The 13,748-nt window shown below is 37.3% G+C and overlaps 2 protein-coding genes across 3 annotated transcripts in view; one reads left to right on the top strand and one right to left on the bottom strand.

Moving 5' to 3' along the window:
* Positions 1 to 13,748, top strand: part of RpL15 (ribosomal protein L15) — a 410,749-nt gene that overhangs the window by 295,822 nt on the left and 101,179 nt on the right. The window lies entirely within an intron of this gene.
* The window catches only part of LOC117985966 (chaoptin), a 59,856-nt gene that overhangs the window by 9,131 nt on the left and 36,977 nt on the right, over positions 1 to 13,748 (bottom strand). For both annotated transcript variants that reach the window (XM_034972767.2, XM_069501133.1), the window contains exons 2-3: positions 3,036 to 3,293; positions 142 to 405 (exon numbers count right to left, since the gene is read on the bottom strand). In XM_034972767.2, coding sequence (XP_034828658.1) covers positions 142 to 405; positions 3,036 to 3,293 — 522 coding nt within the window. The remainder of the gene's footprint in view (positions 1 to 141; positions 406 to 3,035; positions 3,294 to 13,748) is intronic.

Genomic DNA, 13,748 nt, shown 5'->3' with positions numbered 1-13,748 from the left:
ATTTTAAGCGGTGTTTTAACCGACTTCAAAAAAGGGGGAAGTGGTACATGTACACATTCTCTAAATTTTCTTTAATTTAATTCTTTAGGTTTTCTTTAAATTACCTGGAACTAAAGATGAATAATTTGAAATAAGAAATACCTTTAAAACATCACACCCAATCAGAAGTCCTTCTTCCAACCCTCTTATGCAGTTACCACTTAAATCCAGCTCCTCCAAAACAGGCAGGTTATGGAACTCGGCAGTAGAAAATATCGGGTTCAGGTTATCACCTAGCAGATTATCAGCCAGAACCAGCTTGGTGATATTTCCTCGAATACCCGCTAAAAGGCGGTCGGGCAGTCTGCGCAGGCTGTTATGAGAAAAGTCTAGCTCTTTTAGTGGTAGGCCGTATGATGAGAAAATCTGGGAAAGAAAAGTCCATTATTAAATTTCTAACCCATCACTACTCTGAATTACTTCTGGATATACTAAATTACTGAAATCTGAAAGTAGTTCGTTGGTTCGTTGGCACGCCGCAACAGAATATCGAATCGACGTGATTTTTGGCATGGAGATATTCATAGTCTGTTAAAGTCCTACCTTCCTGCCAAATTTCATGATTCTTGGTATACGGGAAGTACCCTATAGGTTTCTTGAAAGACAGACAGACAGACAGACAGACAGACAGACAACAAAGTGATCCTATAAGGGGTTCCGTTTTTCCTTATGAGGTACGGAATCCTAAAAAATATATAATACTAGATAATGCCCGCGACTTCGTCCGCGTCGATTGAGGTTATAAAATCCCGTGGGAACTCTTTAATTTTCCGGGATAAAAAGTAGCCTATGTCCTTCCCCGGGATAAAAGCTAACTCTGTACTAAATTTCATCAAAATCGGTTGAACGGTTAGGCTGTGAAAAGCTAGCAAACAGACAGAGAGACAGACAGACACACTTTCGCATTTATAATATTAGTATGGATATGGATTAGTCCCAGATTGTTGTAAACAATATATCAAGGAGATGCATCGAGAGCGACGCCCGACTGCGGTTATCAGATCATGAACGATCGCGTGATATGACATCGGAGGTAGAAATCAGATCAGTGTTTCAATGGCCATTTCTCAATTACCGCCGGCATTCTTGGAAACTTCACATTTGCTTTTATTTCTCTTAAACACGTTCTCGGCCAAATTGCGTAAAAACATTAATTTGTCGTGGTGCAAAATAAACTATGCAACTCAGCTTCTTACCTTAATTTATCTTCGTAAAGAGCGCAAGAAATATCACTACCCATAATATTATAAATGCGAAAGTATGTTTGTTTCCTCATGTAGCTATTAAAAACCTCCGGGTTTTTAACTAAATACATTCATAGAGACAAGTTTTTTTATCCCTGGAAAATATATAGTTTCCACAAGATAAGTTGTGATAGTCACTAGGCTATCACAACTTATCTTGTGGAAACTATATATTTTCCAGGGATTAGGACCTCCGATTAGAAGGAGGATGTCCTAACCACTAGGTTAGGACGTCCTCCTTCTAATCGGAGGTCGGGGGTGCGAACTCGGGCACGCACCTCTAACTTTCCGGAGTTATGTGCGTTTTAATGAATCAAATATCACTTGCTTTAACGGTGAAGGAAAACAGCGTGAGGAAACCTGCATGCCTGAGAGTTCTAAACAATGTTCTCAAAGGTGTGTGAAGTCTACCAATCCACATATGGCCAGCGTGGTAGACTATGGCCAAAACCCTTCTCACTCTGAGAAGAGACCCGTGCTCTGTAGTGAGCCGGCGATGGGTTGATCATGATGATTCGTAAATACGAACGTAAAAAATGTACGTCATAGCTGTTACAACATTTCGGACCTTATTAGGGAGACTTAATGGCAAGAAATGTTTTATGAATATTTTATTCATACTTCCGGATAGAAAAAGTTGCTGAGGCGCATAATTAATTTCATTAAAGGAATTAATTAATTTCATAGAAAGCATTTCGTGATCTTTGCTGCTACATAATAATTATACCTACCTATTTTGTGAAAACACTGAAAATGAACTCGTAACGGGGAAATGCTATTTCTAATAGATCCTCAACGTTTTGTTGCCATACTAATAAAGAAAATGTAGGCGCAGCATCGAGTAAAAGATAGCAGATTTGTAGAGCGTTGTCCCTGTCGTTGAGACCGACAAAACGTCAAATAGGAATGAGTGACAGAGACAACGCTCTACAAAGCCGAAATGTCATTCTAAAGGTCCGATGTACATTACTTTTGGGCGCGTACTGTAAGTCGTAGCTCGTTGTCCAGCCTATCACTGACCGAATGCCACGTAGGAAATCTGCACCAAACATACTACTACAACAACTATCGTAATTCATCAGTATGAACCTTTTCGATTTGGACTTCGGCACACATACGCCAAAAAAATTAAAAGTTTTTGTTTCAGTAAATTATGATTAAGGTAACTAACCTGAAATGCCCTAATTTGCTTAGCATTGACGAAGAATGTAAAGGCAAGGCCTTTGAAAAGCTGGTTTATGCGATACTTTTTATTTTGTGTCGATATAGCGAAGGATAGGCATGAGTAGCAGCTTCTAGTGTCGATAGCCAAGATTATCTTTGAGTCGCTGGGCCAGCGAAGTACCTAAGGAGTAATTAACTAATCTGTGTTGGCAAAGACTATTGTCCAGCCCACCGCTAGTTTACTCTGCCACCGCAGCAGACTGAATGCCACAATAGGAGCTCACAGGTAAACACAACTTGATCACAGTTCATCAAGATACGCAGTTGCACAGCCCTGTCGATCTGGTGGCACGGGAGTGCCCCCGCCAAGTCGAGCAAAGAGGCACAACCATACCATCCTTTTCTTGATATAACTAACCCGTAAACGCCTTGTTGGATGCATCATAAAGCATCGACGAAGCTTGGAAAGACCTGTAAGCCCTGGCACGATGCGGTTCAGGTTAAATATAATTTCTTTCAGCTTCTAGCGTCAAAGGCGAGTATACTCTTTGAGTTTCTAAATTCTAAGTTAACGAATTAGTAACTAACCTGTGTTGGCAAAGACTGCTGTCCAGCCCACCTCTGACTGAATGCCTCAATGGGAGCTCCATAAGGCAGGGCTGGGAAATCACCAGCAAACACAACTCGATCACAGTTCATCAAGATCCGCAGTTGCAAAGCCCTGTCCACTTTCACTTTGCATCGACACGGGTAGCGAAGGTCGTCGTTCAGCTCGGAACAGGGCACCCATGGCTGCTGGCTCAGGACACACGGCATGAAGAGAAGCAGAAGTATCCACATTATGCCCTGGAAAGAATGAAAGGATTTTATAAGAAAATGGGAAACTAACGAATTGTTACACAAATGTGGAACAGGGCAATTATTATACTAAATATACAGAAACGCGCGAGACTTTTTATAAAGTCAAGGAATTAATATTGGTATTTACTAAACCATTTTTATAGTTGGTATAAAATAAATATTTATTTCGTATTTTCGCATTATTACCATACATGGTCTACCTATTATTTGATATTGTATTTTTCTCAATGAGTACCTGCCTACGTCTTACACGTATCTTAATAGAGTTAAATATAGTTTACTTTACCAAAATTTTTACTTTGATGCATACCACTTAGAATAAACTAGAATAGATATATAACATTTAACTCCATTCGCAAGAAAGAAAAGTTATATTGCTATATACATGGAGCTAGGCATCAGCTTAGCTTATTGCCAAGCAGCTATACCACCTCTTGATGGATGCAAAATATGTGGTTAAGTCACTAACTTGCAAAGGGTATGGCAGTTTCATATTAATTTATAGATGATCGGTTTCTACATCATCATCATGATCAACCCATCGCCGACTCACTACAGAGCACGGGTCTCCTCTCAAAGTGAGAAGGCCTTCGGCCTTCTGCCTTAGTCTACCACGCCGCGGCGCGCCGGCCAAGTGTGGTTTAGTAGACTTCACACACCTTTGAGACCATTATGGAGAACTCTTAGGCATGCAGGTTTCCTCGTGATGTTTTCCTTCACCGTTAAAGCAGTGATATTTTAATTGCTTAAAATGCACATAACTCCGAAAAGTTAGAATTGCATGCCAGGGATCGAACCCCCGACGTCCGATTACAAGGCGGACGTCCTTACCACTAGGCTATCACAGCTTCTACAGGGCATCTTAAATCGTATTTCAACAAAAGTTGACGTCATTGACAATATTATCCAAGATCAGAACGTCACTGTGCAAAAAGACCACTGAAGCCTACGATCAAAGCAAATAACTGGAATAAATCGACGTCGGTGAGCAATTTGTCCCCTTATTGCTTCGATTTGCCTCATTATCACGGGGACATCTCAATCCTGCGCTGTAATCCTATCACTTCTACCTGAATATTCTGTTCCTTTAGATTTATCTTTTGAATTAATTGCTTTAGGGTTGAGGTAGAGGAGACCCGTGCTCTGTTGCAGGGTTGTTGCGGATGTGGATGCGAATATCCGTAACACCCTTGTTGGGTACCGTTGTATACTTTTTGATTGGTCAGTTAGCGAACGAAGATATCAACTAGCGAACGCGCGAGGCACACGCCACTCTGGCCCCACTCACTTTCATTGCAGGTCGTTACTTGTTGCAAATATGAATCCGCATCCGTAAAACCTCCGCATTGATTGATGCGGATGCAGATATATGAATTGATGCGAATGTTCCGCATTTACGGATGTGGATGCGAATATCCGTAACACCCCTGCTCTGTAGTGAGATGGGTTGATCATGATTCATGATGATGATGATGATGATGATGATGATGATGATGATGATTGCTTAGACATTTACCTACCGTGTGGAAAAATAGCAAAATGAGCCAAACATAACACAAGAATATCTTAACTCAGATTCTTTTCAGTATTCAGAGGGTAGAAATCAAGGAACTGAAAATAAAAGATCACCTTTTATTTGACTTCGATACAACAACAACAAAAAGGCTGGGAAATGTTTACATTGAAAGTTTCAGACTTTTTTACACAAGAAAAGGGATAGTACCTTCTCTTGAATAAAAAGTTCACTAAAAAGTAAAAGTACTTTTTCTTTTATTTTTCTTTAGCCCCTGTTGGTTATTTACTTAGTCTTATTTAGGGTGAACGCACATTAGCTACTTCCACCTCAGCGTGTAGTGTCTCTGCCGATCGGCTGGTGATCTTCTTATTTATCCCACGCACCGCTGGGCGGAAGCAATTGACAGCAAGGGAGAGGCCCTGCCGGTCAGTCTTGATATTGCAAAAGCCTTTGATAGGGTTTGGCATGGGGCACTTCTATCGAAACTACCATCTTACGGACTACCAGTGAAGCTGTATAATTGGGTCGCCAGGTTCCTTGATGGTCGCCGCATCAAAGTCGCTGTCGACGGTTTTTGCTCGGAACTCAAACCCATCAATGCTGGCGTCCCACAGGGCTCGGTGCTGTCACCCACACTGTTCATGAAAATATTTTGCTGTTGCCTATTCATTTATTTTAATTTTATTTCATTAACATAAAATCAGTTTATTTTTTCGCGGATCGTTAGTTAGTTTAAAATAAGCAATTATTTATTTTTTATTTTTTTATTTTGTTTATTTGAAAGTAATCAACAGCGTAAATACATAATTATTATTTAAATTTAAATCTAGGTATAACAGAAGGCCAAAAGAGATTACTTAAAATTATAATTAAACTATTTTAACAGAATAGAGTTAGAATAAATGTAGGTATATACAATAATAAAATAAAATTACAACAGTGTGTGTATGATTGTATGTGTGTGTGTATGCGTGTGTGAGTGTGTGCTTATGAGTATGTGTGAGCGTGTGTGCATGTGTGTGTGTGTGTAAATGGGAGTGTATGATTGCATGCATATTTAGATGTTAGCTACTTTTTTTTTTTGTTTTACGATGATAGTTTCTTAATTCCTTTTTAAATTTATTGTTTGATAGGTAAAATAAGTCAAACTCAGCGAACTGATTGTTATAAGTACGTACCAAGCGTGGGATTATAGAATTTCGCGCATAATTTGATTTAGATTTGGGAACATTTAGAAGGCGCGTGTGACGCGTTCTTAAAGGTTGAGCATTAAATGAAAAGGCTGAGAGTAAGCTAGGACAATCGATTGAGCCGGTTAAAATTGCTTGCAGTAACAACATATCACATTGTTCCCTTCCCTTATTTAGTTTTTTTTTACTTTTGACTGTTATCCCAAAAACTTGTTTTCTCTTGATTAGGGTTCGAAAGATGCCCTCTAAGTAAATTTTTAATTAGAAGTTTTTCCCGAAAGCGTCCCAAACTTTTAAAATGCCAAGTTTAATTTCATTAAGTATTGAAAAAGTTTTAGTTGAATAAATGCTCTTTGGATTTTGTTTCAATAACTAATTGCTCTTTGTTGGCTTAAAATTTTTAACTATGTAGGTAAGTGATAAGTAAAAAATATTAGGTATTAATAATTATCTAACGAAGTAAGATTCATCTATCGAAATAGGTAAGTATATATATAAGTAAATTTTTCTTATAATTATTTCTTTTTGCGTTTAAAGCTGAACCCTCTGAGTATTGATATTATATTTATTTTGATAAGAAACAACAAACAAAAAGAACTCCATTTTGTCCGAGACAAATATACGTTATTAAAGTTCACATGCGGTGTAAATATAAGACTATAATATCATTATAATATAGATTATCACTATATATATAGATAGTCAGTATAATAGTACTTTTATATATTTTTTCAGTAAATCATACTTTTGTGAAAGTCTACGTATAACAATAATATAGTTACTTATAAAATCTGGTGTTCAATTTTCACTGACTTTTGTCGGACCAACTATTCATTTAAGAATATGACAATTTTATACCTACTTAACTAATATTTTTCTTTCCGAACAAAATTACAATAATTAGAACTGCACATAATGTTTAATAGGACTCATAAAAATTTATAAATTAAAAGTTTCGAACAGCGCTCCACTGCACCTATAAATTTCGAAATTTATTAAATTTTCTAGTAGGTACTGTGCTACCAAGTGGGCACTTAAAAGTTATAACACGGGTGAAGTAAACAAGATGTATTTTATTACTTCGCCGCGCCGTGAAATACTTAAATACGGTATTCCACCCACGTTGGGGAAAATTAATATTTTTGAACAAAATAAATTGCACTATTTTCAAAAGGTCCTTAAAAATGCAGTCCATAGAGTGCTTGAATAGTCAACTACCACTACATCACATCTTCTACTAACGAAAGATATCTTGTAGCTATCTTGTAGTATCCAATTGCTATAATCGAAATCATACCAATTTACAAAATCATTCAGCTTTCATTATTTCACTAGCTTATGCTCGCGACTTCGTCCGCGTGTACTACACAAATTTCAAACCCCTATTTCACCCCCTTAGGGCTTGAATTTTCAAAAATCCTTTCTTAGCAGATGCCTACGTCATAATAGCTATCTGCATGCCAAATTTCAGACCGATCCGTCCAGTAGTTGGAGCTGTACGTTGATAGATCAGTCAGTTAGTCAGTCAGTCACCTTTCCCTTTTATATATTTGGATTAAGGACGTCCATCGCGCGCTTCTGGTTTGAAAAACACTCTAAGGGTAGAACAGACAAGACAGCGTGGAGTCGGGAGATCAGATCTCGTTCTGGACTACATACGATCGAAATCCTCGTGACGACATAAAGACAATTTTCTTACCGTCATCCCCGTCACGGGAATACCTACTGCTAACGGAGACAAAGTATCTCTATACGAGTTGTTGGGATATTTAGAATTTATAGGAAAAATATCAGTAAAAGGAAAAACTTGGACGTCCTGTTTGAGATATATATTTGAAGTCAGAGAATATGTCATCGAATGTAAAAACAAAAAACTCTTAGAAAATAAGAATAAGAACATATTTAAATATAAACAATTTAGTTTACAGCCAGTTCCAACATCCCCCTTTAAACTAAATTGTCTTACAAAAAAAACTTAACATAAAATATTAACACAGAGGAACAAGAAAAAAAAAAATTTACATGAGAAATAAACTAAGACCTAAACTACGTGATGATTCTTCAAGTTCAATTGATTCATGCCTATGCGACATAAGTGTCCTAACCATATTATGCCAGAGCTGATACTAGCTCAGACGGTCAGAGTGCACCTCGTACGCAAAATCTTCACTATTCGTCTTAGGTGGAATATTAACAGTACAATCAACTATGTACACTGTACAGTCCACCACAGGGCGAAGCATGACGAACAGAATCACCTTCATTGATGCAGCGGTCGTATCTCCTTCTGGATACCCATCAATAGAAAACCACAGGTTCTCATGTAGCCAATAGTTTAATCATTTTCCAAGTGGGATATCCTTCTCTATTTTTGACATTTGGTAAAAATTGATTTTTCTTGTTCGCAACAAATATAATATATTATTAATATAAATGGACAATTAACACCACTTTTCCACTTTTATTTTTCCACCTAGAGCCCTTCGTGCTGATAACGTGTTGGGATATTTAGAATTTATAGGAAAAATATCAGTAAAAGGAAAAACTTGGACGTCCTGTTTGAGATATATATTTGAAGTCAGAGAATATGTCATCGAATGTAAAAACAAAAAACTCTTAGAAAATAAGAATAAGAACATATTTAAATATAAACAATTTAGTTTACAGCCAGTTCCAACACGAGTGAACCGCTGCGCAAGAAGTCACAAGAATTACCTGAGTAGTTGAAAAAATAGGAGAAGGAATCGCGTTTCGATTTTGCAATAGGTATATCGTACGTTTTTCATTGTTAGCCGCATGTTGCTTAAGTTTTGTTAAGAAACACCTCGTTCACGCTTCATCAGAAACAAGGTAGACAGCGAAGCGAAGCGCGACGTCCAACACGGTTGTCCTAGAAATAGTAATTCAAGGAACTGTAGGAAGCCGCTGCGGAGCTAGCGTAGTAGATCTGCTGCTGCTGTCACGCTTCGCAGTGTGCCATCATACATGCATTATTTTTTTGCTAATTGAAGTTCGAAAAACTACCGTGGCTCTTTGTATTACTGTGCAGAGTCCAGACCATTGATTTAGGAGAAAACCCCCTTTGAGATTCAGCTCAACGGTTTGGCTAATATTTTAATAGAACCTTCAGAGAATCACTTCGTTGTCTGTCTGTCTGTTCGTCTGTCGTGTCTGTCAAGAAAACCTATCAAGTTCTTCCAATTAATCTAGAATCATGAAATTTGGCAGGTAGGTAGGTCTTGTAGCAAATAAAGGAAAAATCCGAAAATTGTGGATTTGTGGTTAGATAATTAGTATTTTAAATTTTCAAAGAAAGATAACTATACCGAGTGGGGTATTATATGAAAGGGCTTCAGTACATTCTAAAACAGATTTTTATTTATTTTTATACATAGTAGTAGCTTTTGATTTATCGGGCAAAATATCGAAAAAAATACCCGAGTACGGAATCCTCGATGCGCGAGCCTAACTCGCACTTGGCCAATTTTTTATTTTATTTTTATGCCCGTGTTTTATATACTTATCTACTGAATTTTACAATATAATCGTCTATGGCTACTGGGAATACCAACCAAGTATTATATTTTAGTATGCACTGATTAGCTAATGCAGCCGTAATAGCCTAGTGGTTTTGACGTCCGCCTCCTATACGGGAGGTCGGGGATCAGTCCCGGGCACGCACCTCTTTTAAGAAATTAAATATCACTTGCTTTAACGGTGAAGGAAAACATCGTGAGTTCTTCATAGTGTTCACAAAGGTGTGTGAATTCTGCCAATGGTGGCCAGCGTGGTGGAATATGGCCAAACCATTCTCATTTTGAGATTAGACCCGTGCTCAGTAGTGAGCCGGCGATGGATTGATCATAATGATGCACCGATTATACTACAAAGTAATGCGAATACAAATAAAGATAATTTAAATTTGTATATTATAGGTGGGTTTGCATTTGGCGCCTACTGTTAAATACAACTTAATAAACAAGATAGAATCACGTGTTGGAGTTAATTAAGTACATCGAGAAAAGTCTTCTAAAGAATATGAAAGCACGTGTTTGAAATTTCAACCAGGTACATGAAACTTAGATATGCTAATACACTCAGCGCCAGTATGTTTTACCCTTTACCACTATAACGATCACTACAAACGTAAGTAAGCATGTTATTTACGAAACAAACGAAAGCAAACTTAATTTTACGTCCTCGTACCACGTAAAACCTGAGGAGGACTTAAAATTTCCTCGACAGTGCTTTAGACTGCGAAAATAGAAAAGCTTATTTTGCCCCGACTGTAATAGCAAGCTGTATTACCTTCAAATAAAATTTACGGGATCCGTTCTTAGAAAATGCGAATTTTCATTCTAAAAAAAAGGCTTTCTTATTTCAGTGCACTCTTTCAGGAAGTAAGAATACAGGTTTAGCATTAGATATTCTCAAACTACAGCTAGCAACATTTAATGATTTATAAACCTAAGGAATAGTAGGTATAAACTATAAAGTAATTTTAAGTTTTTACTTTAAAAATCTTCTTCGAGTGAAGATTTTCACGCTTCGGTAACGGACTAAGTTTAAATGGGAATTAAATATTTTTTTACTGTACTAATTAATAGCTATTTTGAGTTTTAGATTTGTAGATTTCATCACATTGCCTATTTTGTCACTCATTATAATGTTGGTTTGGACTATACCACGTTATATTGGTACTCATATCCCTGTCAAAATAATATTATATTTTATTATAATTAAAGCAACGTTGTGAGCATAGTTCGGAGTGAGCAGTAGTTTCGTAGTGAGTATAGATTTTAATCTTGATTAATTTTACAGAGCTAGAATTTACAGAAAATTGCAATCAATTTAGAGAAAACACAAAGAGTTTAAGTAATTTTATAAAAAGCTCTAGTAGCAGTTTCATGGTGAATATAGATTTTCTTTCCCAGTTATTCTAAAAAGCTGTTGATTTTAAAGCAAATTGGCTATCACCGTGAAAGGAGCAAAAGACATTTATTTGGCCTATTACTAACTTTCAAAATATTCAAAGCTAAAGTCAGTGTGAGCAATAGTTTCACAGTGAATGTAGATTTTCATTCCCATTAATTCTAGCGAGCTGTTGATTTTACAGCAAATTAACTTACATAAAATGTTCGATTTAACCCGGAGTTTGATCCGGATTCCGGAACAATCTAATTTCCTGTGCTTTGCAAGCTACAAGTTTATTCGACGGGAAGATTCATAATACGATTTACAAGTCGTGGTTTATGGTATATTGATTTTGTACATAATAGATTGAAACAATAATCCTATCCGTATGGCAGCTGTATAGCGCTTTCAGGGCGCCATATTCAAATATGATTTTTTTTATTTTTAAGTACCTTTTTGGCAGGGTAGCGTGTTTTTATTTTTTTTAATTACGACTTGTTAAAAATATTTGTTTCTTACAATCAAACTGGATAGGTTACGGATATTATTACTTTACTCAAATTAGTAAGCAAAGTCGCAGTAAAATCTACACTTTACAAATTCAAGGGCACAAAGGCCAAGCATCATCCGGGGATAAATCGTTTTCACGGTAGATTTGTGCAGCAATCTGTTTCAGATAGAGCCAGCGGAGCAAGAAAGCGCCTTATGATCCTTTATGAGCGTCGTGGGCGTAACAGAAACGATTTAGGTATCTATAATATGATGTATACGATTGTGAATGTATAAAATGAAAAGACTTTGATTTTTATTATTCGTATTCACACATATCGAGCGAACCTTTTAGTGGTGATTGAGATAGTCAGAATGTAGCTATCAAATCACAGTGCTGGGCCAGCTTTTTATTGTATTATATCTTTTATACAATAAAACTGAATAAGTATATTATTTTACTGAAATTATTACGCAAAGTCGCAGTTAAATCGATACTGCAAATTCAAGGGCACAAAGGATTTGTGCAGCAATCTGTTTCAGATAGAGCCAGCGGAGCAAGAAAGCGCCTTATGATCCTTTATGAGTGTCGTGGGCGTAACAGAAACGATTTAGGTATCTATAATATACTGTATTAATACGATTCTGAATGTTTTTAAAACGAAAAGGCTTTGATTTTTATTAAGTCACTCAGAATCATATTCGAAATCACACATAACAAGCAAACCTTTTAGAGGTGATTGAGATTGTCACAATGTAGCTACGAAATTTCGGCGCTGGGCCAGCTTCTTATTATAATATTATATCTTATGTTCAATAAAACTGAATAAGTACTGAATTATACTGAAATTAGTAAGCAAAGTCGCAGTTAAATCGATTCTTTGCAAGTTCGAGGGCGCAAAGGTAAAGTACGCCCATCACCCGGGGATAAATCCCTTTCACGGTAGATTTGTGCAGCAATCTGTTTCAGATAGAGCCAGCGAAGCAAGAAAGCGCCTTATGATCCTTTATGAGCGTCGTGGGCGTAATAGAAACGATACATTTAGGTAGAAGTATTTCACCAGCACACGATTGTGAATGTTTTTAGGAAGACGGACGAAAGGAAAAGGTTTATTTATATTGGTACTAGACGATGCCGGCGACTATGTCCGCGTGAATTTATGTTTTTAAAAATCCCGTAGGAACTCTTTAATTTTCAGGGATAAAAAGTACCCTGTTTTCTTTCTCGGGATGTAAGCTAACTCTGTACCAAATTGCATCAAAATCGGTAACACTGTTGGGCTGTACAAAACTAGCATACAGACAGATAGACAAACCTTCGCATTTATAATATTAGTATGGATTTATGGGGTTAACTTCATCATCATCATGATCACCCCATCGCTGCTCACTACAGGTCTCCTCTCAGAATGAGAAAGGCTTACAATTAGACAAATCCACACTAATATTACAAATGCGAAAGTGTGTCTGTCCGTTTGTCTGTCTGTCTGCTAGCTTTTCATGGCACAACAGTTTAACCGATTTTGATGAAATTTGGTACGGAGTTAGCTTACATCCCGGGGGAAGGAACTAGGTTACTTTTCATTCCAGAAAATCAAACAGTTTCCAAGGGATTCCTAAAGGCCAATTTGTTTAACTAATTTATATGAGATTTGGTATATAATAGCTTGCATCCCGGAAAAGACATAGGTAACTTTTTATCCCGGAAAATCAAAAGGTTCCCATTTGATTTAAAAAAAAACTGAATTCTCGCTGACAAAATCGTGGGCATCATCTAGTAGGTACATAAATAAAATAACATCAATCACAGCGTGATAAGCCCGAGCAATAAAATCAACGCAACAAAGCTCTTTCGTGAATTTTGCAACACCTTGTCAACGAAAAATCCGCGGTAAAGCTTTGCTGCACTCATTGTAAGTTGCTCTCCGTGTGCGCTTCACACCCTAGCCCTGCACCATAAGTAAAGCCAGCACTGGAAGTAAAAGCTTGAGAGGCGAATATGCATCCGATGTGCTGGAACAGTCGACAAAGGAATTTTATACAAAGCTTATCTGTTAGTGACGGGAGCTCTTCTGTAAAGAAAATACAGGAAATTGAAAAAAATAGACAAACTGTAGAGCTATGAAAATTGCCTGAGTTTTCACTGTGCCGAGCTTAGATAAATGATTGGTCTCCACTGCCCTCTGAGTGGAGACCACAGACCACCGCCTATAGACGCCTAATAGCTGGACACCCCCGATAGCCAAGCTTAGGCAGTTGCTTAGCATAAAATTCGGCCCACGGCAGTTCGGTACCCTCATTCCGCACATTGTCTTGATTACGTGACTTCCA

Source organism: Maniola hyperantus, chromosome 10, assembly GCF_902806685.2.
Source record: "Maniola hyperantus chromosome 10, iAphHyp1.2, whole genome shotgun sequence".
Taxonomy (NCBI): Eukaryota; Metazoa; Arthropoda; class Insecta; order Lepidoptera; family Nymphalidae; genus Maniola; species Maniola hyperantus.
Note: the sequence above shows the minus strand (reverse complement) of the source record. Positions and strands in the feature narration are given on the sequence as shown.